We start from the raw sequence: 27,551 nt of genomic DNA, 5'->3' as shown, positions 1-27,551 counted from the left end.
TCAGTTGAAGTCTATAGATGTCAAATATTGAGTAAGTTGGAGGATAAGCCTACCCCTCCCATTCTTGGGTTAATTGTTTTTCCACTGGGTGTGCATAAGCACTTCATGCAAAGTGGGAAAAACTGAGAACATAGCAGGAGACAGAGAATATGTGCATTATAATCTAGTTCTGAATAGGAGAAAATGACATCAGGGTCTCCTGCCTGAAGACGATGAATCAAATTATTACATTGTATTTCTATTATTCTATATACTTGTTTTTTAGTGTTACGTTTTCTTCAAATGCAGCTGTTGCTTTTGTGCAGCACTGAGATTATCCTTAACTTTAACTGAGGTTTATAAATGCATAAATGAATAAACTAGAAATACAATAAATGAATGTGCTTCTTAAACAATGTGCCATGATGACATCACAGTTACTTTCTAAAATCCCACTTGGACTTAGAGAAATATTGCCTTTATGCATTTTGGATCTCTTTTCCATCCCCAATATTTACTGAATCCTTATTTTCCTAAGAGAAAATGGGGAAGAAAAAACCCAGTAGAAACAAAGAAATGTGTGATATTTCTCCTTCACTCATGGGAATAATTCTTACTATACTCAAGACTTTTGAGAGTTTGAGATTATGATTACTAAAGGGTCATCAAACAAACGTGAAGGGTTAGTCTGAAGCCAGTCCTCATATTTGAACGATGGGACATGAAAGTCAGAATAGAGCTGGAAGGGACCTTGAAGGTCTTCTAGTCCAACCCCCTGCTCAAGCTGGAGACCCTATACTATTTCAGACAGGTGGGCTGTCCAGCCTTTTCTTCAAAACCTCCAGTGGTGAAGCACCTCCAATTTCTGAAGGCAAGCTGCGAGAAACATGTTTAAACGTGCAGGGGGAAAATCTGTGTCAAGGCGAGCAGGACAGGTGCGAGAAGTGAAGGCACTTTTAAGGAAAAGAGGTCTTCAATGCGTTGAGGGGGGCGGGGTTGGAGGGCCCTTCGGGGCTTCTGTGAGAGGAAAAGGAAAGAGCACTGGGCCCCTAGGAGGCCCCATGGTGAAGTCGAAAGGAGGCATCTGGCGTCCTCTGAGGGGAATGGCTGCTTCGTTGGCTGCGGGGTGGGTGGGTGGGGGTGGAGGGTAGAAAAGACGTTCGAGGAAAGAAGAGCATTTATCGTCGGAGGGGGTGGGTGGGTGGGTGGAGGGGGATGAAGGTGGTCGCGAGGAGGCACGTGCCGCGTGCAGGTGGCGGAGTTTCCTCACTCCCCCGTCTCCGTGTTCCTTCCCCCTTTCGCTCGCGCCCGGTAACGGTCTCTAACGGTTTCTCACCCACCGCATTCTGAGGCAGTCGCTGGCGTCAGAAGCGGGGAATCTCGCGCCCGCACCAAACCGGGGGAACTGGCTGGGAGGGAGGAGGACGCTGACACGCGGTCACCGCTTCGCTTGCCCTCGTCAGCCAGCCAGCCAGCCAGCCAGCCAGCAGGCGGCTCGTGCCCGCCTCGCCTCTCTTTCGCTCTCGCCGTGTCCCCTCCGCAGAGCAGGAGGGGGCGGCGACCGGGCAGGGCAGGCGGGTGATAAAAAAAAAAAAAGCGGGGGGAGGCTGTCAGACACCGGTGTCCCCCATGAGCTCTGGTGGGGGAGACGGTGGTAGCCCCGGCGACGGGGACCTACCGCGGCAAAACACCACCTCGCCTTCTGTGCCGCCTGGGACAGCAGCTGGGAAAGCGACTGGAGTCCCGCCCGGGCCGGGCCCCAGTAACCGCTCCGCGAAGGGCGGGACTGGCCAGAGTGAGAAACCCGAGACCCGCTCGGTGTGTAGTAACAGCAGCTGGGAAGCCGGCGGGGGCGGTGCCGGCCCCATCTGCAAGATCTGCTTCCAGGGCGCTGAGCAGGTGAGCGCTGGGGTAGAGACGGGCTCAGAGAGGAGCGGCGGGGGTGGGGTGGGGGGGTGGGGTGGGGTGGGGGGGTGAAGGGAAGCCTTCCATTGGCAAGGGTGGGCAGGCAGATTTGCAGCCTGCCATCCTTACCCCCATCCCCACCCCAAATCAGGCAGCAATTATAGTCAGGAGACCCGATTGGGAAAGACAGAGAGTCTCATGCTTCTGAATGACAGATTGAGATGCCTTAAATGACTTTCAGGGGGAACAAGCTTAAAAGGAGGGGGGTCCGCACGCGTCCCCGCCCCCGCCCCGCTTGTTTTGTCTCCGTTAAGGAATATTGCTTCTTCAAGTACGATTAGTGAAATAGTAGTCATTACACGGGCTGCTCATCAGCACCACGGACAGCGCCAGGGGCTGCTTGAGAAAAGCACTGCAGAAAAGAGGAAGTGAAGAATCCGGTTTCTCGGTTCGCCGCTGGGTTGAATCATCATAATATTGTAGTAGGCGGGGTTAAGCTCCCAGACTAGACATGCTACCTATTATACGACGAGGTGATAGCATGGTGATGGCACCTTTTGGCATTCAGTAAGAACAAGTAAGGGTAACTTTCTTGTTACAATGACAAGTTGCCATAGAGGCTTGCTAATACACCTGCAGATCAAAGAATCCGTTATTAATTAACCATCAGCTGTTTTCTGACATACAGCTGCAACATCTAGAGAATGTTAACAGGAATGAATGCCTTTCAGTCAAGATAACTTATGCAACTCATTTAAATAAATAGGTGGCTTAGATCAGTTTAAATTGTGAACTCTCACCTTATAGCAGTCTAGTTTTGTGTACTGAAATAATATTGTGATATATGTGTTTGTGTGCCTATGTAGACATTTATTACTTGGCCTGTGTTAATTTTTACATGGGAGTATCAATACGAGTGCAGCCGAGATCAGGATGCACCTTCATTCAGATCAAGAATCACATTTACTGTATGTATAGCAAGAATTACATTCCAAAATAGTTAACAAGACCAGGAATAAAATAAAAATTGATTTAATGTGAGCTTTAATTTAGAACAAAGTAATTTAATACAACAAATATTATTGCTATCCCAATGCCACAGTAAAAAGTATAATTTTGTGGCAAGTTTTCACATGGTTTTTAGGTTGTGTACCCCTTAGATGTAGATATCTTTTCTGCATGCATACTAAGGAAGTTAGTATATGCTTGGATTAACATCGGATGAAGTTTCATTTCACAGTTTCATTTCCTCCATGCTGAAGCAGGATCTATTAAAATGATCTGACTCCAGAGGTTTGTGAAATCTGATGGATTCTTGAATTTTTGGTCTATTTTCCTAAAGCACAATCAGTTATTCCATTAATGTTTCTGATGATATATGGAATGAGAAAACAGAAGGGCCTTTCAAAGCTTAACTCAGTTCAATGAACTGCAAACAAGTGGGTTGTAAATCACAGAGATATTAATGGTTGTAAATTGTACATCATCCTGAAAATTGAGATTGAGAATAGCAGGGAACCAAGCAGTAGTAATGTTTCTAATTCATGATAAGAATTAAAGTTCCAGCAAGTAGTACCAAAAATATCAAATTCAAGGGTAGAAGATGCCATATATCATCTGAGAATCAGAAAAAGTACAATTTTAGAAATGGTGCCATTGGCAGAATACCCAAGTAATTTTCTTGTCTCATCCAGGGACATCTCATAATAGGCTTTAGTTTCAGTTCCAGCTTTCAATCTTTTATATTTTAATCCAGATCTGATACTGGTCCCAATCCTAGATAGTCTTGCCTTTTCTACAATTAGATCAGGAATGTAAAGGTCTGTATCCATTGCCTCATGTTACATTAGGCTCCTCAGCTTCTAAGATGATAGGTTCATTTACTTAGGATTTTTATATATGTGGCTAGACCCTGAAAGAGCCATTGAGACAATCACTAAATGTCCTTTTCGACACTGTTGAAGACCAATGGTGGAACAGTGGTTAGAATCCAGAATTGCAGGCTACTTCTTTTGACTGTCAGCTGCTGGCAGTTTGGCAGTTTGATCCTCACTGGCTCAAGGTTGACTCGGCTTTCCATCCTTCCGAGATTGGTAAAATGAAGACCCAGATTGTTGGGGCCAATATGCTGATTCTGTAAACCACTTAGAGAGGGCTGTAAATGCTTATTTTGTATCCTCCATTGCCTTCTTATGTAGCCAAGCATAATTCTTCAGAGTGGTCAATTTCTTGACCATAAACAAATAATTTTTAATTGTCATTTACTCTGCAAGGCCCAGTGCAGGGGTTCTCAGGCACCCGTTGTAACAGATTTGTGAGACATTTTGAGGATATAATAACTTATTTTCATGCTCCTTAAAGCATTGCTTTTGATATGCATTGTACTGAAGTGTCCAGTACGTGTCATCTGGGGTAAATGAATGGGATTGTTTCCAGATTTCATAGGATATGGGCAAGATGTTTGTAATGTCTATTCTCTGAATGGATACAGAGAGTTGTAGATGCATTATGTAATGGAATAGTTCCACTAGCTCTAAAGGAGTCAGTGATTTGTTTATTCCTGAAGAGGTTGTCTCTATGTTCAGAAAATTTTGTCCTATTAAGATAAAATCTTTTTGGGGAAATATATTTGAGAAATTAATATCATGAAGTCAATGCCCATGTGTTGATAAAAGAGCAGTTTTTGTAAAATTTAAAAATAAATTTATTTAAATAAAATGTATAATGTTCCCCATTGGCTTTTGCCATTGATTTTTCCTACAGCAGATGTTTCTCTCAGAATAATGGTTGATTTATTCAGAAACACAGCTTTTATGAACATTAGTGACCTCAAAAAAATCTGTATTAAATCTTCACAAGTGGAAGATTATGTTGGCAGTTCCCAAATTCTCAATTGGTTGCAATCCCTCAACAAGAATTTGTTTGTCATTTGAATGTAGCCATAAACTCAGAGCTGTCATTGAATGCCCAAATAACTTCTGTGGTACATGCACTAATTATGCCTTTTCCTGAACAGAACCATCCAAGCTACTGTTGTGCATGTATTGCCAATCTTAAGTTTCATTTTTGTAATGTAGTGTTCATAGAACTAACGTTGCCCTTGATCTGGATGTTACAGCTAGGCATAATATAGCAGCCATATTGCTGAGTAGAGTGCCTGTTCACATGCATGTTAAATTTCTGTAGAAGCAATTGCACTAGCTGCCAGTTAGCATTCAAGCCAAATTTTAGTTATAACAAATAAAGCATTAAGCAATTTGGGACCAGGATGCTTGATAGAACGCTTGCAATGTTACAGACTTACTCAGTCCTTAGAATAATTGGAAGATATTGTATTGTAAGTTCCCACTACCACAGAATATCATTTTATAATAATTCATGGATAGTCATGCTTTCTCTCTACACTATACTACTCTTTCTCTTGAAGTCCCTACTGTTGGCATTTTGTAGGTGTTTGATGAAACCCTATATCTTCACACATTTTCTCTGTAAGAATATAGTATGAAAAGATTTTTTGACATTAAACAATAGTTTTTTTCTCATTGTATCCTATTTTTAAAGAAAAAGCATCCATTTTTCATTATTTCTTGAATGTTTAAAAGTATTGCTTATTACATACTATTTTTCATTAATGAATGCTATGATTTTTCTAAAATCAATAGCATTAGCATTTTCTCACAACATCCCATTTATCAGTTAATGACCTTGAATTAAGCTTTGAACCCTTAAACTACAAAAAAGTTTCATTCTTCATTTCTGTCTTTGTCCTACTTAATTCATTTTATCTTTTCATTTCACATTTACCCATGGAGCTGGGTCCCACTTTATGTCAGTGAACTACTCTTTAACTAATATTACTTTATGTCACGTTAAAATGTATTTATGATCCAAGACCAAATAAAAGAAAACAATAATACAATAAATACAATAAATACAGTAAAAGAAGAGAAAAATTGACAGAAAATCTTGAAAATATTACAAGAAAATACAGTTAACAATAGCACAGGGGAGAAACTAGATGACTTCTATCAGCTATAGCAATAGTGTCAAGACTCTTTGGCAAAGCCCTAGTCTCTTGGGAAATAATAAGAAAAAGATGCCCAAAAGAAGTTCATCTCCTAACAGAGGAGATGCAGATGATGATCAGCTGAAAGCATTGAGGAATCCGGAAAGGAAATCTCTGAAACAGTCAGAGATTGTTGTCTAGTTTTTAATAAAAACTGCTGACTTTTAATAATTTTCTTTCTAAATAAAACTAATGGTTTATCCATACATAAGTAAAACATTCTCAGAGTTATAGCTATATGCAGAGTGTGTTTATGCATCATACTAAGACTCATTTGCTTGAATTTCACTTGTCTGGGTTTGTGCAACTAGGTAAATCACACTTTAGCGTAGCAATATACATAAACTGGCCAGTGAGTAGGTCCACGAAAGTAATAGAACTCTTTTGAAGTAATGTGACATTAAAAGTGTTTAAATATGGCTGCGGTGTCTAAATTGTTTAATATATAAGAATCATAATTACATATTTGAAATTCTGTATTTATTTCCTGTCCCTTTTTACATTATCTTTCAAAACATGCTTGTAGACGAACCAGATACCAACTCCACATAGCAACTTCTAATTATTCTAATAAGTAGTGAGAGATAGATCCTACAATATTTCTAAGTCTTTGTAACAGGAAGTACAACATCCTATGATGGAAGCTGTGAGTAACTGAGATCTGTAAATATGCTGCTTTATTTAGCTACTTCATTCAAAACTTAGGAAATTCAGCAAAGTTGCCTATCTGATTTCATTTAGATTTTATGCAAGTAGTCTTTTTATATATATTTTTAATTAGCAAAAATATTATTTCCATTTATTTTTATTGTTTTTAATAGTTTTTTTTTCAAATTTGCAACTTTGTGCTACTGTTTTTAGTTTAATTCCCAGATGCGTAGAGCTGAATACATTAATTAAATTTAGGTACAGTAACTGCCCTTCCACTTCCTTTAAATTTCATTTTTCCCCCAAATAGTTACAAGCATTTTGCTAAGCATTCTGCTATGGTTGTGTTTTCATAATCTACTCATTCTCTTTTCACAGCACTCTGCATTTTTTTCCAATCATTTTAATATGTTTTAATTGGCAGTCTACTTGGCCATCTTTTCTGTTAACATATAATTTCATGTCTAGATAATAATGGCTGTTCTGAAATTTGACATCTATGCTAAATATATTGTTTCCTGACCTAGACAAACTTAGCTGTTTCCCTTGCAGCTTGGTCTGTGAACCAAGGTTGGGTTGAGTTCATTGCTCCATTGATTTCAGAGGCAGTCACAGCAATCTAACAGAAAGAGAAAGGCAGAACCAATTTTAATCTCCTCAATTAAAAACTCTTAGCTGCTTTGCTCATAAATTTAGCCTGGTATGAGGGAAGTGTTTTTTGTGAGAGCTTGATCTTTCTCACATCTTGAACCAAATTCAGTAGAACCTGAGAAGACTGAGAACACTATATTCTATTTTAGAGCAGGTCTTCATCTGCTGACACAATAATCTTCATTCAGAGTAGAATCTACATTGAAAGCCTAAATGGGAAAGTATGAAATATGTATCTTCAGAATCATAATATTTCTCTTTTCATAGATGCCATACAGATAGTCCCCACTTACAACAGTTCATTTAGTGACTGTTCAAAATTACAATGGCACTGAAGAAAGTGATTTATGACCATTTTTCACACTTATAACCATTGCAGCACTCCCATAACCATTGTAGCACTCATGACATGATTTAAATTTGGATGCTTGACAACTGACTCATGTTTATGACAATTGCAGTGTCTCAGAGTCAGGTGGTCCTCTTTTGTGATCTTCTGACAAGCAAAGTCAAAGGGCCAACCAGATTCACTTAACAGCGTGTTACTAATTTAACAACTGCAGTGATTAATTTAATCACTGTGTCAAGAAAAGTCATAAAATGGGGCAAAACTCACTTAACAAATTTCTCACTCAGCAACTTGAATTTTGGGTTCAATTATGATTGTAAGTTGAGGACTACTTGTAGTCTAATAATTAAGAATTACAATCTGAATTACTTCTCTGTTAGAATTTTTATATATCCTTACAGTTGTTACATGCATATGTCTATTTACTTAAAGTCTGAAATCTGATAAATGAGGCAACATAAATGTTTGTATTGTATCAATCTTTGAGCCACTTTTGATTTCTTGGAAATGATGAAATAAAAATAGACTGTAAAACAATTTTAGATAAATAATCAATGTTTTTGAGAGCCTGTGTATTGTAGTGCAATTTGGTGTAGATTGCTAGACTAGGAGCAAGAAGACCAAATTCTCCCTAAGAAAACAGCCAGCTTGGTAACCTTGGACTAGTCATTCCATCTCAGCCCTCTCAGACTGACAAGCTGGTTGAAAAGCAAAACCCCTTGTTGCTTCACACATTGATAAACTTTGTTGTGAGAACCAAACAAACATAGTGCAAAAATAGATCCTCAAATATGGAACAAACTCAATTCTAAGAAAAACAACATGAAGAATTTTTAGTTACAAATTTGTATTTTTCATTCCATGGTTGAGATTAATTTGAGAACAAGAAAGGTAACAATCATTGCAAATGAATCTGCATAATGATGTTATTAAAAGAAACATTAATTTTATTCAGCCAATAAAACCTTTTTTTAAAAAAAATGTGTTGTATTTTGGAATTTTAAAAGTGTAACATTTATTTAAAATTTTAATTTTTTCTAGGGTGAGTTGCTAAATCCTTGTCGCTGTGATGGCTCTGTAAGATATACACATCAACTCTGCCTACTGAAGTGGATCAGTGAAAGAGGATCATGGACTTGTGAACTCTGCTGCTACAGATACCATGTTATAGCAATTAAAATGAAAAGGCCTTGCCAGGTACTATAAAATAATTTCCATTATCAACATGTCACATCAATGTAACACATTTCATTTAACCTTTTCTTCCCATGCTAAAATTTAGAGAAAAACCCATCTTCTCAATCTGCAATTAGCTTTAAAAAAATTCATAAGCATATCAACAGAAAATTTCCTTCCAAATAATAAAAGGTTTTTCCTTTTATTAAGAGGAAGAAAAGAGAATTTATCTCCCTAATATGCTGGTTGCCTTGTAAAGTAGGTCAGCTGGACAGATTCTCTTTTTGTTGAAGTAGCTGAGAAAATTCCTCAGAGATATGAGGCAATTAAAATACAAGCTTTACATTTATACTACCTTTCTTCTTTGCAAAAGTGGTAGACTTTTGTATGGTCTGCCCTGGGTGCTGAGGGATCCAGAAGGCTTCCCAAGGGTGCTTGGGGATTTTCCTGTAACGTGGTAGGCAATCCCAGTTACTCTGTAGAATAAAGAAGTGACAAGAGTGCTGCCAATATGAAAAGTCAATTGATTTATCTCTGAGAAATGAAAAGAATGAAGAGATCTGTAGAATAAAAATAGTGAGAAATAAACAGTGGATAAGAGCCTATGTTTGGGCCTATCTTGAGGCAATGCAATAGTATGTTGTTAATTGGTTCATAGAATGGTATGCAGCTGTCTTATTTTGAGTAATTTATTTGTATTGGGGATGAATGGTTAGGACATTATTCTTGCTGTTTATTGTGACATGTCTGCCTATATTATTGTTATAGTCAGTCAAGCCAAATGTTTAGAATGAATTTGGCATTTTATCCATCTATTAATTTCTTCCTAAGGACCTGGAATAGGCAGATGTTCTTGTTTGATGGTGTTTTTGGTATCATTAGCTGTTCCAAGTAAAGATGCTATTTAGAGTTGACTGATGGTGATTTTGTCAATGTTGATGGTGTTCAAATGATGCTCCATATGTTTTAGGATTGTACCCAAGACACCTATTAGCATTGGTTCTGCTCTAAAGATTCTGCCATAATCAGAACTAAGTCATCTAAAATAGCTCTTAACTTTTATAATTCTTAATTTAATACCTGTGATCTTTTCATATTGTATTATATCTCTATTTAGTATTTCAAGAACTAAAATAAGTAAGGAAAGAGATAGTGGGCAACTTTCTCTTGTTCCTTTTTGTATCTCACGTGGTTTAGTTAAATCTGTGTTCATGATTATTTGTGCTGTTTGTGAGGTGTTAATCAATAGGATTGTTGTTTCTCAATCTGGAAAGATAATCATGATTGATAGTCTATTATACATGACCACCTCAAGCCATGCTAGAAATGGTGTGGAAATCCTGACCTGCTGTCTTGAGATTGTATAGGTCTAAATGAGCCAAAACAACTTTAATCTGAATCTCAACAAAACAGAAATAGCCAGGGTTCTGATGATTGCTCTTGCCCTTTGAAGGAGCAGTTCTGAATTTTGGGTGTCCTTCTAGACTTATGACATCTACTGGAAATGGAAGCCATGACCAGAGAGGCATTTGCCCAGTTGGGCTGATTGCAGCCCTATCTGCTAACAGTGACTCATGCCCTCGTCACTATATGATTAGCCTTTGTTATGTACTCTGCATCCCATTCCCTCTTACGAGGTCCCAGAAATTTTAGTGGGCACAACTGTTAATGTTGAAAGTCAATTCTCCAGTGAGTGAATCCAATTCAAAATGTGTTTTTTTGGCTCATAAAGACATACATTTAAGTTCAAGGATACTTTATAGACTGTCTGCCCAGCCTAGGCACAAGCAGGAAGGGGATGCTTAGGGTCCTGTTCCCATAAAACACAAAGGGACAAAGAACAAGGCAATCCTTCTGTATCATAATCCCCTGATTATACAACACCCTACATTAGAGATACACTAGGAACCCAATATATTTGCATTCCATAGAGCAATGAAAACAGCTTTATTCCAGCAGGCATTTGGGGATTGATTTTTAGTACTGTTATGACTACATGGTGTTTAAGCTTCTGTTTTTTTAAATATGGATATCGGATTTATATATATTTTCCTTTTAATCTTATTATGAAGCATTTAGAATCTTGAGAGCTGGGTGTTGCTTAAATTCATATAAATATGAATAAGTTCCTGGAAATGAGATAGCATTGGAAGCACAAAACCCCACTAATGGACTAATAAATTGCCCTCCTTTCATTCCCTGTTAGGTAGCGAGGTGAACACAGGTTTCCACAGAGCTGGGCAGTCGGTAAAGTGAACAAATCTTTGTTGGATTTGTTAGAATAACCACCCAGACTCTAGCTCATGATAAACTAAGGAAGGATTATGCCAAAGATTAAAAACAAAAGCAGCTTAACATGTACTATTTATTCTGATGTAGGAAACTCACAGAACACAGAGGGCATGTACAATAGTATCATACAATAGCTACATGCAATATTCAGTAGGACAAGGGAATAATGAAATTATTCCAATGTTATTTGGCTACACAGGAAGAGCAATTGTCTTTTCTTATTATCTATCAAACAGGAAGAATCTTTCTCAATTTTTAAAAGCTAGAAGATGGATTTTATCATTATTAAGCTTATGTATGTCTCTTTGATTACAACTGAGTCTGGTTGTTTATCCTAACCCTCATGGATTCTACACAATTGCTTTCTACCACCTTTTTGAGCCAATAACCATCACTACTCTTAATGGATTCTGAATAATAAAGAGCTGGCAAAATGACAAGATCTTCTTTGTCCCAGGTCAGATTTGCCTGGAATTCCTGAGGTGTTTATTCTGATGGATTGCTGAATTGATTAACAATTTCTCCATATTTGTTACTTACACATATCCATATTTCTAACAGTAACTTCCCTTTCCTAGTTCACTATTTTGTCTTTTAATCCTGAGCCTTGTGGTTCTTAGTTTCTGTGTGACGTCTCTTCTTATCCCTTTGTTCCTTTTCTTTTTATCTCTCTAAACCATTTCCAACTCACCGTTATAGCATATTAACTATCTGCAATCCCTTCTCTAACCAATAGCCCTCCATCTCTACTGCTTCTTAACTTGGAATATAATTTAATTTGGAATGTACTTGAAGAAGGAGTGAGGGGGAATGTTGGCAGTAGTACTGCATTTTCCTAGAAAGGAGGCAGAGAGGGACCAAAGATTAGAGCCTGAACAACCTGAACTGCATGGGATGGGGGAAGCAAATGGTTCAGAATAGCCAATTACAACCACTTATTACTATTTCTTACTACTAGTTCACTTTAATAAACTCTTAATGTTAAAGGAAAATTTCATTAAACTGTGCTATTAGCTTTTCTTCAAGTCTTAATTAAGCACTGCTATTAATTAAGCAAATACATTAATATGCTTCTTGTTGTCAGTTAAAATAATTTTATCCATCTTCTTTAGCTATCATAAGTATCAGAAAAGAAGTACAGACTTTTCTACCTCTTTTCTCTGGGTTAATGGTCATCTATATTTTTGCAGTCCTAAAATGCATCAGGATACCTACGTTAGAATAGAATAAAATGATACAACAAAATTAAATTATACCTCACAATTTCTAGTTTAAAATTGTATAGCATCTTTATTTATACTGAACTGAACGTTCTATTACATTTATGAGAGTAACAGTTACCCAGAGTTCTACAAGTCTGACTATTCCTCATTACTCAGTTAAATCTGTAGGATTAATGGAACTCAGCTGATTGAATAGGATAGGGGATAAGCATTTCTTATCCCTGGGTTTTCTCATTTCTCTGCATGCTGCAAGCAAATTATTTTTGGCTTTGCATCTCTTGCATACACAATGAAGTTGGCATCTAGTATTTGTAACATATATATTCTGAACATCCAAAATCTCTTATCATTTTTTTCAACATTGTAATTCCCTAAAAAAAGAATGCATAACATATGCTCTCCATATTTTGGCCATTAAATTGTTCGGGTGAATTTAGCTGAGATAAGAGGGCAGTATTAAAGATTTCTGTTTTCTTTTTCTAAGCTAAGCCTACCCGCATATCTTATGTTGTGGTCATTTCTGCCATGTTTTCAATATTATTACTATTACAGTAATAGGACAAATGTTAATTATTAATTTGTTTAGTAGCATTATATTTTGTTTTTCTGTTGACTCTTAAAGAAAAGCTCACAACAATTAGAAAATGCAGTGGTTACATATACACAATCCCTCCTCCCAAAACAGAGCACCAGTGTTAAGACAGATATAATTCATATATTTGAATTGTTTCTCCCACACACCAGTAGAAATATCTAGTCTGAAAACGGACTGGACCTGATTTCAATGCAAAATGCCAGAAAAAAACACCCCTTCTTCACTCTTAAGTCCCTCCCTCCTCTCTCCTGATCATGTGGCCCAATGCGGAGCTGCTATTAAGGGATTGGAAAGAATTCCAAAAGCCACATTATGCATGTTCTCTCTAATTTATCAGTGACCATAAATTCCTTTTATAATCAATATTTAAAAGCAATCATTTAAAATATAAAACTATGGACAGCAGAAAGCAAAATAATGATAATAAGCTAGGCCAGAAATATTATTTAAAAGCCACATCTTAACTGCTCGCGAAAATGCCAGTGGTGAGATAGTCATATAGGCTCCCCCACAGTAGAGGTTCTACAATTTAGGAAGCACTTTATTAAAATCCTGCTGTGAAATCTTTATTTCTTCATCAAATTGCAAATGCAAAGTTTTCATTTCCTACTGGGCTACTTTGATTTCAAAATGTTGTTAATTGCTCCAGCTTTCCCATAGCTGGTACTCTCAGATATTTTGGACTATTTGGTTAATCCCAAATTATAATGGCTGGGAACTATAGTCACTGTAGTCTGAAACATCTAGTTCAGGAATCAGTTATTTATTCCATGTTGCTTTATTTATTACTATATAACTTTCTGTTTAAATAAACAGTGATTTTATTCTCTAAAATTGGGCCCAGAATGTATTCCAAGGGAGAAATTCTAGGAGCAACATTATAGAACCAAAACAAAAAAGGAGTTAATTAGAATGCACCTGCTTTGATAAATGATGACACAAGTCAGTGCTGACTCTTAGAAATTACACAGAGAAACCTTCTCCAGGATGACCTGCCCCAGCCTGGCCCTTCAGATCTTTCAAAGGTATAACCATTGCTGCTGTAATTGAGTCCATCCACTTTGCTGCTAATCATTTTCTTTTTCTTTCTTCCTTTCCCAGCATTTTAGACTTCTGAAGAGTTCTGGGTCTTTGTGTAATGGGCCCAAAATGTGATAAACTATCAGACTAGTATCCTCAATTTAGCACTGGTAATTCATGATTGTTCCTCTAGTATTAAAACCAGACTTTCATTTTATTCTTGCTCAACCCTTCTCAATATATATTCAGTGTATATATTGAATGAATAAGGGGAGAGTATACAACCTTCTTTCATTCTTTTGCTGACTTAGAACCAGTCTGTTTTATCCTTTTTCCTTCTTGACTACGGTTTCCTTTCCTGTGTATAAGGTTCTCATGAGGACAATGAGAAGTTCTGGGATCCCATTTTCCCCAAGTAGCTTTTCATGGCTGATACAATCAAGGTCCTTTCTATGACCAATGAGGCATATATTGACTTTCTAAATTATCTTGTGTGCATCAACAGCAATGCCTTTTGTTTTTTGGTCATTTGTAAAACCAGCTTGAACATCTGGCATCTCTCCCTTCCCATGTGAGGCCTTAATCTGTATTGGACAACCTTAAGCATCATTTTGTTAGCATGTGAAATTGTGTAATAGATTGCATATTCTGTTAAGTCTCCTTTCTTTGGTATTGACTAATGTCTTTCAATCTGTGGTAACTGTGCTATATATCTATAGATAGTTCATCAATTCCTGTAATTAGCAAACTTGGTAATCACTTGAGTGTTGAACTAAATGCTGAACATGTTCTAGTACGGTGTCAGTTAAAACAGTTATTGATCCAGATAGTATGCCTTCTCTGTTATGGCAGCAATGCTCTGGAATAGTGTTCCTTTGGTGGTTTCAGTTGTCCTAACCCTATTGTCCTTTAAACTAGCCTTGAAAATCTAGTTCTTTCCCAGACTCTGGGTAAAGAAGCATGGGGGAGGGGTTTTATTAATATGTTGGGTATGTTAGTCCATGGGTTATCATTCTCCTCCTCCTCCTCCCCCTTTTACTCTCAGGCATTGGTTTAAACTTGTAAACTTGTTACCCAAAATTATTTATGAATTGAATAGCCTATAAACTACATAAATGTATCTCCCAATTTTAGTATGGTGTGTAAAGAGCCACTTTGGTCTGATGGTTAGTGAGAAGCTGTACCATCTTAGCCATGAAAGCTGGTGACTTTGGGCCAATCATTGTTTCTCAACCCAATCTTCCTCACAGCATTGTTGTTGTGGGAAAATAGGAGGAGGAAGGTATATTGGATATGTTTTCCACCTTGAGTTAGTCCAGTGATAAAAGCAGAACACAAACTAACAAACAATTTTTTTTTCAAAAGTACATTAGGTTAATTCCAGTCAGTTAGTCTGGTAATACAACTCAATTAGCATGTAATGCCCTATTGCTAGAGTGAGTAGAATATCATTTTTCATTTATATGGCTATACTACTGAGTCTTTGAAATATCATGATGCATCATCCTTTTCAGTACATCATTCTATGTTAATTAAGCTATTTGAATTCAGAGATTCTTGCTGTAGCATCATCAACTTGAAACTGTAATATTCTTCAAGTAAAATTTTATATTTTGAGGAATATATGGATCACAGTTTAAAGTAAAATATCAGTATTTATGATAATGTTTGTGTCCTTATCAAGAATTAGAATATGAAATGTTGGCAATGCTATTTCATCCATGATACTATTTTACACAATTCTAACAATTTCTAGAAATTCAAATTCTTACTGCTTTAGCTCTCTGGTATGCGCCTATTCATATAAATGATAAGCAATTCATATAAACTTTGAACTATTCAGTTCAATAGCCAAAATATATTGATAACCAGCAAAAAACAACAAATACCTAGATTTCTTCTGGAGTTAAATGTTTGCACTTAAAATTAGTTTTCTTCCTTTTTGGCTGGATCTTCAAACAGTGTGATGAGCAATCTTCCTCTTATTTATTTGTTCGTTTGTTTGTTTTCTTGTTTAGTCTATTTTATTTATTTGTTTGTTTAATCATTTAGTTATTTATAAAATTTATTGGCCATCCATCTTACCATAGGGTATCTCTTATTACTCAACCAACCACCTCAATTACATTGATCCCCCACTGGGGCACCAAGCCTACTGGCATAGCCACGTCTTTAAGCCCTTATGAAAAGATAGAAGGGTTGTGGACCAACCTCACATGGGGGGGGGCAAGATATTCCAGAGGGTAGGAGCAACAGTAGAGAAGGCCCTCCTTCTGGACCCTGTCAGCCAGAATACCTGGGCTGATAGGACCTGCAACATGCCTCTTCTGCCAGCATGAATGGTACCAGCCAAACCCAGTGGGGTGAGTAACCTTGGCCCATGCCATGAAGAGCTTTAAAGATGATCACCAGCACCTTGAATTGCAGCCAGAAGCAGATTGATAGCCAGTGCAGCTTGCAGAGTAATGGTGCTACAGGGGCCATTCTTGGGGCCCCAAAAACTATTCATGCTGCCAAACTCTGCATCAGCTGTGGCTTCTGAATGCTCTCCAAGGGTAGCCCCATGTAGAGTGCATTACAATAGTCCAGTGATGAGATGACTGGGGACTGAACAACTAAGTGCAGGGAATCCTGGTCTAGGAATGGCTGCAACTGGCACACAACTAAGTTTTGCAATGACTGTACTAGCTGCAACTGCCACCTGTTCCTCAAACAGGAGTCACAAGTCCAGGAGAACCTCCAAGTTGCAGACTGGGTCTTTCTGGGATAGTGCCACCCCATCCAGAGTCAAGGATGACAAAACTCCTGCACCCAAAGCTATTTGGTCTTACTAGGATTCAGTTGACACATTTTGTTCCCCATCCAGGCCTCCATAACCTTCAGACACCATGAAAGGGTGACTGCAGCATCACTTGGGTCACCAAGAATGGAAATATAGAATCTATGTCAGATATATAAGATGAGGCTGTAAGAAATCAGGTTACCATCCATTCTTCAACCATTCTGTATCTCTTTCAGAAGATCTATAACTGTTAATTTTGGTAATAATTTTGATTTATGTTTTTATTTTTTAAAAAGAAATGTTAGTTGCCCATTTGAGTAAAATGATGGGATATAAATTTGTATGAGTCTACTGTATATGGTTGAATAAAAATAACTCTCATATAAGAGACAGTTCTGCTTTGAAGAACGGGGAAAACTTTGTTTTGTCCCTTTGTGTAAAATTATATATGCAAAGATAATATGTCACTGAAGGGAAAATTATTTACAATTGTCATGAATAAAAATTCTCCACATTCTATTTGAATGTATAAATACTGTTATACAGTATTTAATCACAATGAATTTGTATATATAAGCATGCTTAAAAGACTAATGTGTATATAAACAATATATATTTAATTATGCAGGCTTTACTCTCTTTGTGATAGGGTTATGCTTCCTGAAAACCTCTCAAAAAGCATATTCATATAAATTTAGAAACTGAAATGGGGATTGTAGAGTATTGTATTAAATATGCTCATAAATTTTTAGAGCTTTATTCTTAAGCACTACATCATTCAAACACATTTTTTCTTTGTTTCCTGTTCTATATAAAGTGAAAGCATTTTCTGCCTGTATCTTTACAATTGGATTTCTAAATGTGTACAATTATCCTGACAGACAAAAAGGAAACATAACAATTTTTATTAGCATTCTTCACTGTGCTGCACACAGTAGACTCTCTCCAGTTAAAAGTTTGTTCTAGAACCCAGTTTTGACAAGGACATGTTTTTACCAAACATTGAAAAGTAATGTCCAAATAGAGATTTGCGGCATTTTTAAACTATTAAAGTTATTCAATTTAAGACAATTTAATTAAATGAATAGAGTTTCTTTCTTCAGAATGAATATGAAAAAATTCTAAGAACAAATATAATAGAACTTTGTGAATATTGTTATGATGAGTTTAAATAGACGTAGATTTTTTTGATTAATATTTCATTCATATTACTTTTTCTTCCTTTTAGTGGCAGAGCATTACTGTAACACTGGTTGAGAAGGTACAGATGATTGCTGTAATTTTGGGATCATTATTCTTAGTAGCAAGTGTAACTTGGCTTCTGTGGTCAGCCTTCAGTCCCTATGCAGTATGGCAAAGAAAGGACCTCCTTTTTCAAATCTGCTATGGGATGTATGGTTTTATGGATCTAGTATGCATAGGTAAGTTAAAAAATAATTCAATCATTCATTTTACTAAATGTGGTATGATATCATTTGAGACCATGTTTTAATATATCTGATTTACATACATGATATTTTCTAGAAAAAATAAAATGTACGTGAGTATTGTCACTTTTAGATATAACAAGAATTTTTAACAGCCTTACTTGAAGATACCAGTTTGGCTTTGGACAATGGAAGCACTTATTCATCCAAATATTATTAATATGTGAAATATCATTAGATACAAAGACATTTTGAATGAAAATGGTGAGTTCAAAACTAAACAAGAATTGAACGAACAAGGGATTGATATGGTTTGGTATACACAGCTGCAAATACAGTCTAGATATGAGAAAGGTGCTATAAGGTGCTAACTATATGGTTTTTATATGGAATTGACAGAATTGGATAATATATTAACAGGAAAAGAAGAGGCTGATAAAAAACTGTATAGCTACTTATTGGGTATCAAATTAGAAGAAGAACAAGTGAAGGAGACGATGATAGCATGGGCAAAAATGTTTGGTTATACAATAGAATTAGAAAAATGGCAGTAACTATGGGATAGAAACTATAAATTAACAATGTCAACTGCATATAAAGAAAACTTGTACAAGATGTTTTATAGATGGCATTTTGCACTGATGTTTAAAGACAAATCAGCTAAATGTTGGAAATGCCACCAGAAACCCAGGTCATATTACCATATATGGTGGACATGTACAGAAGTCAAAAAATATTGGTCAAAAATACACATGTGGTTGGAGAAGATGATACAACAACACATTGATTTGAAACCTGAAATATTTTTGCTGGGGATTTTACCAGAAACTTATAGTAAAGAAAGTGTGTATCTGATTATTCATGTATTAACTGCAGCTAGAATTGTATTTGCACAAAATTGGAAAAGTGAAGAGATTCCTACAGATGATAATGTGATTAGGAAAATATTAGAATGTGCAGAAATGAATAGGTTAATACTTGCAATTAAAGAGAAGGAGCAATCCAAATATTCTATGATACGGGAACTATTCTACCGATGGCTAGAGAATAAATATGAACATTAGAAATAAAAGCAGATTAGTGAAATATAGAAAATACATCAATAGAATTAAATAGGTTAAGATGAGGCTTTTGTTTTTGTTAATGTTACAGTATTAGATATACTGTATTAAGTATATCAGTATTAAATTAAGAGTAGACAAATAATGAATATGGCTATATATATATATATATATAAAAGATGCAATTATTCAGATAAACAATAACATTAAAAAATTGCCTGATAATTAGGCTTACCCACAATACCCATAGAAAGATCCATAATACTCTCAAGTTAAATGAAATTACAGCAGCCTTAAAGAATATCAGGGGCAATCAATCAGAGGATCATGGGTCACATACTTTTAGAACCACCCAAAATTAGCAGGAACTAGTAAATTCTAGTCTTCCCTTAGGCATGAAAATTAGCTGGGTGACTTTGGGCCAGTCATTCTCTCTTAGCTCAACTTACCACACAGGACAGTTGTGGGGAAAATAGGAGCAAAAAGTAATATTCGATATATTCACTACCCTGATTTATTTATAAAAATAATAAAGGTGAAATTTTAAAAAAACTTAAAAAAACACTAAAAACAGTAATATTAATATTATTTACAGTGTGAATTCACAAAAAGTACATATTAATATAGTTACAAATAGGAAAGTGACAAAAATCATAAAAGAAGAAAGACTGGATCGAAATTTGACTTAATCTTTATAGTCATGTCACTATATCTCAACCTAATCTATTATTTTGAAAAAGAATTCCACCTATTATTTTATTTAAAATATATAATTCTTGTATGCAAGTACTATACATGTTGAATACATACATATATAGTATTTGTATACAAATATTGACAAAAATCCCATCACATTTAATGATTTGTAACTATATTTATTTCTTTGAGACATTCCGTCTAGTACTGAGATAAGGCACCCGTGGCAAGGTACTCAAATGTCTTTGGATCAGTGAATAAACTTCACATATTTCTGAATGATATTCATTAGTTCCATTCATTACAGATGGGTAATCTGGAGACTAAGCTATAAATTGCACAGATAACTATTTCATTGCTATTGGTTTTTGAGAACTTAACAATTTTCAATGCAATTGATTTTTCAATTACACTTTTAAAAATTAGATGTTGACATATTATTTTCGGTGGTTCTATTATTCTTCCTTGTGGTTAATCTTCTGAAGGGTATGCTTAGAAACAGCTAAAGGCCATGGAATCCCACCAATTCATCTGGTCTATCATATTATTTAACAACTATTTGAAATTATTGGTGAATACATAAATGGATATTTACTTTTTTCTAATAAGTGACTTTTGGCACTGTCTCTTCTATTAGATTTTAAATAGGTTAGGAAGTCCTAAATAAATATATAGAATCAATATTGAACAAAGAAGTTAAGTACTCATGAATAGAAACATTATTATATGATTTTATATTCAATTTGCTTTGAATAAGATTGACCTTGACAAGAATTTTAAATCAGAAACAAGATATTGCATACAGTAGATGGATCTTTGATCAGGGATCTTGATCAGGTTTGCAACTTGGGAAAAAGAATAAACAGTTTGTGGTGCCCTGGTGGCAGGGGTGGGTTTCTACCAGTTCTGTCCACCTCTGTAGAACCGGTAGCTCTGAAGAGCAACAGACATAAAACTGGTTCTATGTCTGCTGATGTTTTTGGCCACCCGCCCACCTGGACTCTTACCTGACTTTTATTTCCTGATTTTTCAACTTCAGCTGCCAAACGAGGCATAGCTACAGTTTAAAAAGCAGGAAAAGAGGACTGTTTCAAAGGCTGCTTCTCTGCACGCAGTGTGCTGATGACGATTTACAGCCACACTCTGTGCAGGGAAGCACATCATAAATCACTGAACCTCGTAAATCACCAAACTGATAGTTAACCCTGTCGTATCCCACCCCTGCCTGGTGGTGAACTGGAAATTTGTTTGTATGTTTGTTACTGCCTTTCCAAGAAACATTACACTGAGCTACAATCACATATGACTGAATTACATTCAGGTTAGATTATTAATATTCTACATCATCATGCCTTCTAAGTGTCTATAAAAACTGAGCCTTTTCAAAATGTGGTTGTGAGCAAACTAACTAGGCCCAGCCAAAAAAAAAAAAAGAAGTATAAAGTGTATTGACTTATAGTATGATTTCAGTCCCAATTCTCATTTTGCATTTGAATAGATGATTAATATTGATATTCTTCCATTTTCATGAACTACATGTATATCCCTCTCTCACCACCCTCCCTGCCCATGAGATGGTATTCTTCTTTCCAACTCACAAGATCCTTGGGTTTATGTAACAGGAATGATGCTGGTATTGAGAAGGAGAATAGAAGCACAATTCCTTTCCCTTATAGTAATTTTGAATTAGTCTATGGAGAGAATATCCCTCATCCCTATCCGAAAGCAGGAAAGCTGTTTTCTCTAGCATTAGTAGCAGAAAGTGATGCATCTACTTTCACAGGGCAATTGATCAACATGATCAATGCCTGATGGGAAACAGAAAAGCAATTTCTATTGCTAAGAGCAAAGGGAAAATAATAATAAGTTCTCTATCAGTCATTTGACGAGAGAGGAAAGCTCCTGGACATTCCCACAGTTTTGCAAGCTGCATCTTTTAGAGCTAAGGGCTCTTCTAGGTTACACCCAACTGTACTTTATAGGTTTCTGTAAGAATGAATCCACACAATGAAGTGAAGTAAGGCTTTATTTTCTCACTATGTGAGATACTAGTAAGTTATTATCTAAGTGCTTCCAGGAATTGAAATACTTTTCCATAACATTTTTGGTACCATTATTTTTTGCTTGAAAATAATTAAAATATTTTAAATACTATTGTGCCTTTATTTCCATTGCTATGGATATTCCTATTTATTTATTTATTTATTTTTAAAAAGATATAGAATTTTAACTTGATTGGGAAAAAAGTTTCTGATGAGATCACTCCTAAAGAGTTGTGGTCTACCTTATGGCCTTAGGACTCCCATATTTGGATTTTTAAAAATCTAGAGGACAGCTATGTTATAGCAGAGGTAAAAAAAATCCTATGTGTGCAATGGTATAAACTTGTGGTCTGGATTCTGAAGCCCAGGTATGCCTTAAGCTTACTAAAATCATTTTCTACTGCTGCCAGCATTACATCCTTGAACTAAGTTTCCAAAGAAAGGACAGTGTCTAAGAGAGTACTACCTCCTTAAAGTTGGGAGCAGAAAAGTGAAGTTTCAGATTTCTAGGAAGAGTACTTTGTCCACACAGAAATAATGTTGCTTTGAGTAGGCTGTCCTTCTACAATTCTATAACTGCTTTATAATCTCAATTCAACTGAAGCAGTACTGACTATATTTGAACGGAGAGTGGGAGTTTCTGGGACAAAGGGCTCATAAGGTACTGACATAATATTTCTAAAAGTCTAATTGAAAGTATTTTTATTTCTTGAGATGCATTTTTACTTTGATCATCCAGATAACTTGATATCTGACAGAACATTCCCACAATTATTGCCTAATTCTGTTTTACAAACAAAATAATATTCCTTAAACTCTGGATCAGATCTTGATTAAGAATTTCTTTAGTATTTTTGCTGTAAATATTTACTGCTGCTTTTTCACCCTGGATTGTCTAGTTATGTCTCTTGCACTGTTATGACAGAGCAAAAGAAACTATTGACTTGGAAAGATAAAAAAGATCACTAGATGGCGGTGAAGAAACACAGAAAGCCTAACTCTTAGTTTAAGTTACCATTCCGAAATAGTAGTACTAAAAAAGGGCAGGCTTTTTTTTTCAGCCACTAAAGCACAGATGGAGAGATTAAATAGCAGGATAAAGTTCTAAGGATCTGGATGACTCTTTGCCATGGTCACCAATGCTATGAAAAGTTAGTTGAACCAGCTTGGGGCTTAACTATTTTCATCATCTAAGCATCCAATATGCAAATTCTGAATAAATCTATCTGGAAAGTCTCATGGGAATACTGAAATATTTCCAGCAACCCTTGACCAGCATACTTTCTATGCTGAGAGCAAAAGATTTCACAAAGAGAAACCAGTTGACTTTACTATTACTGGATAACTTATGACAGGAGAGAGACACAGATGAATCCGGCTTCCAAATCTGTCACACCTTATATAAACATCTTTGCAAAGGTAATGTAAATAATTTGTAAGGATTTTTGAAAATGTGAAAAGCTGTATTATACACCTTTACATAATAGGTGTAGGGCAGAAATCTGTAGGTATATATACACCAGTAAACACTGATTAGTAGTTCATAACTATCATGGTATACTAGGAGCCGTGGTGGTGCAGTGGTTAGAATGCAGAATTGCAGACTAACTGTGACCATAGCCAGAAGTTTGAACCTGAATTCAAGATTGATTCAGATTTCCATTCTTCCAAGGTCAGTAACATGAGAAGCCAGATTGTTGGGAGCAATCTGGGCAGTTGATTTGGATTCTGAGGGGTTTGTAGGCTGGTTGCAGGTCAATGTGTCTGTTGATGGACCTGCTTATGGAGTGCCACTCTTTGATGACCTCACAAGCATGGCGGGTGGTAGCATGCCCGATTATTTTTGTGTTGCTCCAATCAAATTGGTGCTGTTTAGTGTTGGTGTGGGTAGAGATTAAAGATTTGAGATCGTGGCAATTGTATTCATGGATCCCATTTTAAAATTGACGTGATGTTTGGCTGCTTGACATCTTTCTTCATAATGGCTATCCAAAAAATGTCATATTTCAACACACAACACTCAAACCAACCATCACACAAAAACTAACCCTACTGTACCCAAAATGGGTGTCAGAAATGACAGCCAGAATCTTCCAACCTCTAGGAATAACAATAGGCAACAAACCCACAGCCACATTCCATCAGGAATTATCCAGAACCAAAGGCAAAATACAGAAGGATGAAAGAAACAATATAATCTACAAATTCAACTGTAACCATTGCAGTGAATTCTACATGGGGCAAACATCACATCAATTAAAAAACAGGATCCACAAACACCAGCTGGCAGTCAAATGCCATGATCCCAAATCCTTAATCTCTAACCACACTGGCACCAAATGGCACCAATTCAATTGCAGCAACACAAAAACCATTGGCCACACTACCACCTGCCATGTTCATAAGTGCATCGGAACTTGGCACTTCACAAGCAATTCCATCAACAGACATATTGACCTACTACCAGCTAATGAACCCCTCAGAATCCAAATCAATCATACAGCCAACCAGAGATAGCACTGACCCTCAACCAACCCATCCACTACCAGCAGTTCACCTTTCAATGACCTCATGTAATCTCCTTATCATAAGACCCATCACAAGACTCACTGATGACTCACACCGGACCATCACTTGACACACCCAACCTGAAGCCCTTATAAACAGATGAACACCGGCATCCCCTAAACTCTATTGAAGATGTTACCTTAGACTGGTAACGAAATGTTCGGAAACCAACCCATAAGCTTGGAGAATGAACCTTCACCCTCATCCTACATCCAAGCTACTGATATTTGCCACTATTTAAAAACCACATATTTTCTCATATAAACTTGAGTTCAGTAGTTTAACCTATGAAGAGGTCCTGGAAACCGCCAACTTGCACCTGGAAAATTTGTATTATTTTCTGGAACCTCCACTTATGTTTGAGATAATATACATTTATCAATAACAAGAATCATTAACAAGTCAAATTGTGAGAATATTTTAAGCCAGGCCAGTTTCCATTTTACCTTATACTCTATCCAAAATTGCTTATCACAAATCCAAATAAATATAACCCATGGAATTATAAAATCAAATTAAATTACATCATGATAATCTGATTTCTGGACATTTTGGATACTACAAGACTTTGTACCTCCAGTGACCTTTGATGGCTCAAATTAGAAATTATCAAATGCATTATAATCTCTGTTAAATGTAGGTGAGTAACATTTCAGGTTTTCATTTGTGTTTTTTCCCAATAGAATTATTCCTTCCTCAGTTATTACAGTGGATTAGATACCCTGGATAGAACAAGAATGGCCTAGCAAGACTGCAATGTCTATACAGACCAGAAGAAACAAAATAGAACTTTTTTTCATAGCTGGTAACAAGTCTGACTTTCCATGAGTCATCTACTGCTTTATGCTCAGACTAGAAATCTAAGCCCATACTTCATAGCAGCCTTCAAGATAACTGCCCAAATTAATCTTACAGGATTTCAGATACATTTATATAACTACACATCTGTTCTTGATATTCCTTCCCAGCCTGGTCATGTCAGCCTCTTTTATCCTCTAACAATGCTAATTAAAGGACAAGAAGATTATGTAGTAGTGCAGATTTTTAATTTTCATTTCTATTATTGATGTGTGCAGTATCTGGGAAGGGATTAGGCGGCTTCTCTTTTGGAGTGCTTTAGATATGCATTCTCTCAGCTTGACAAACTATTTTCCTCTAAACTAAAATAAACTAACTTTCACACAACTGGAAAAGATATACATTGGGAAGGGAAATAACTTCTCCTCTGAAGAGAAGCACAACTGGATGAGAATTAGGATTCTAGCAAGTATAAACTGAGGAAGTTAGTTCTATCTCTGAGGTCTTGGTGGAGTCACTTTCAACAACCTCTGACTCTACTTACATTAACGCAGATTCTGAAGGAAAGACAGAGGCACAAATCTATAATAATGCTTCCATCTTTCATTTCAGTAGCAGAGAACAGAAAAATATAAATATCGTATTGTGGGGGGGAAAATGTCTTGGGATTACTATTTTATTCTGAAGTAGGCTGCTTTTTCATGTAGTTCATTGACTAAAATTCATTTCAAACAGAGACAGTTTTGTTTGGTTGGAGACTAGGAGCTTCTGCTCCTTGGTCCTTTTAAACATTGAAACAACACTGCACAACTGTATTTTGACACCTTTGTTTTTTGAAGATGATCCTTTCTCAGACAATGCAAATAATTCTGTGTTTACTGAACTTGTGATGTCTCTTGTTCCTGAACTTTCTGAACTTTGCTATATATATAAAACAAAACTTCCTGAGCATTGACCATTCTACTGCCTCCTGTTTGTTCGCTTCCTGTAGTAGTTTGATGCTGTTTTTTGCTCTGGATTTTTGGATAGATGGAGAGGGAGGGAAAGAATTTCTCTCCCTGTCCAATGATTATCACTCTCCCATCTCTGCTCTGTTTATCTCTTCTATCTATCTATCTATCTATCTATCTATCTATCTATCTATCTATCTATCTATCATCTATCTATCTACCCATCTACTTATCTATCTATCTATATCGATCTATCATCTATTATCTCTTTCTCCATTCTCTCTCTCTCTCTCTCCTTCCCCCCCCCTCTCTTTCACACACACTATCTAATCTCTCTCTCATATAGCTCTCATATATAAATGGTACCTATTAAAATTAATAATGGGCCCCAGTTTAGGCTAATATCTAAATGTTTAACTAAAAGCATTATCTTTCTTCTGTTTATCAGTAATACATACTGTAAGCTATCAAAAAAGATATATCTGGATGTAAACGTTTAATACAGTGGATATGTGGGAATCAGTTATCCATAACTCAAGTCTTTGTGCTTTGATTCAAGCCAGCATTTCAATTTTAATTGTATTTCTTTACAAAAAGTACATTTGATGTACAGAACTAAGGGCTTCAATAATTTGTTTCCTTTAATTTCAGGACTTATTGTACATGAAGGTGCATCAGTTTGCAGAGTATTTAAGCGTTGGAGGGCTGTCAATTTGCACTGGGATGTACAAAATTATGACAAAGCAACAGACATAGAAGAGAGCACTCAAGGAGAATCCTCCACAGCTAGGACTTTGTGGCTACCACTAAATGCATTGAGAAACAGAAATTTAGTTCATTCAACACAGTTAACTTCACCAAGATTTCAATGTGGCTATGTTTTATTACAACTCTTCAGTCGAATGAGACCTCCAGAGGATTCATCAGATGACAACAGTTCTGGGGAGGTTGTTATGAGAGTGACTTCAGTGTAAAAGTTATGATCATTTTGCTTTATACACAAGGACATTTTGCCCAGAACTTGTGAAATATTCTAGAATGTAATGCAACGAATGTGAAACCATAGCACATAAAACTATATAAACTTTTTTAGTTTATGCTTTTATATGATCAGTTGAATTGCAAATACATTCTCCCAAGAAAGTATTTCTTTCTTTTTATACCATGATTTATTACTTTTTATCTATTTGTACTTGGCATTTATAAAAGTATAATTTAACAGTAGCTTTAATAATGTGAATACAAATATTTTAAACTACAACTATTTTTGATAGATTTAAATGTATTTTTAAAGTTTTAAGTCATCTATAATTTTCCAGTCAT

At 36.2% G+C, this 27,551-nt stretch overlaps 1 protein-coding gene across 1 annotated transcript; it reads left to right on the top strand.

Moving 5' to 3' along the window:
- The first annotated feature begins 1,450 nt into the window (after nucleotides 1-1,450).
- On the top strand, nucleotides 1,451-27,333 carry MARCHF11 (membrane associated ring-CH-type finger 11). The gene is made up of 4 exons (XM_026700912.2): nucleotides 1,451-1,878; nucleotides 8,640-8,795; nucleotides 17,915-18,107; nucleotides 26,880-27,333. The coding sequence occupies exons 1-4, from the start codon at nucleotides 1,609-1,611 to the stop codon at nucleotides 27,200-27,202; spliced, it is 942 nt and encodes a 313-aa protein (XP_026556697.1). The 5' UTR covers nucleotides 1,451-1,608; the 3' UTR covers nucleotides 27,203-27,333.
- The last annotated feature ends 218 nt before the right edge of the window (nucleotides 27,334-27,551 follow it).

Source organism: Pseudonaja textilis, chromosome 3, assembly GCF_049901715.1.
Source record: "Pseudonaja textilis isolate UNSWEBS1 chromosome 3, rPseTex1.2, whole genome shotgun sequence".
NCBI lineage: Eukaryota > Metazoa > Chordata > Lepidosauria > Squamata > Elapidae > Pseudonaja > Pseudonaja textilis.
Note: the sequence above shows the minus strand (reverse complement) of the source record. Positions and strands in the feature narration are given on the sequence as shown.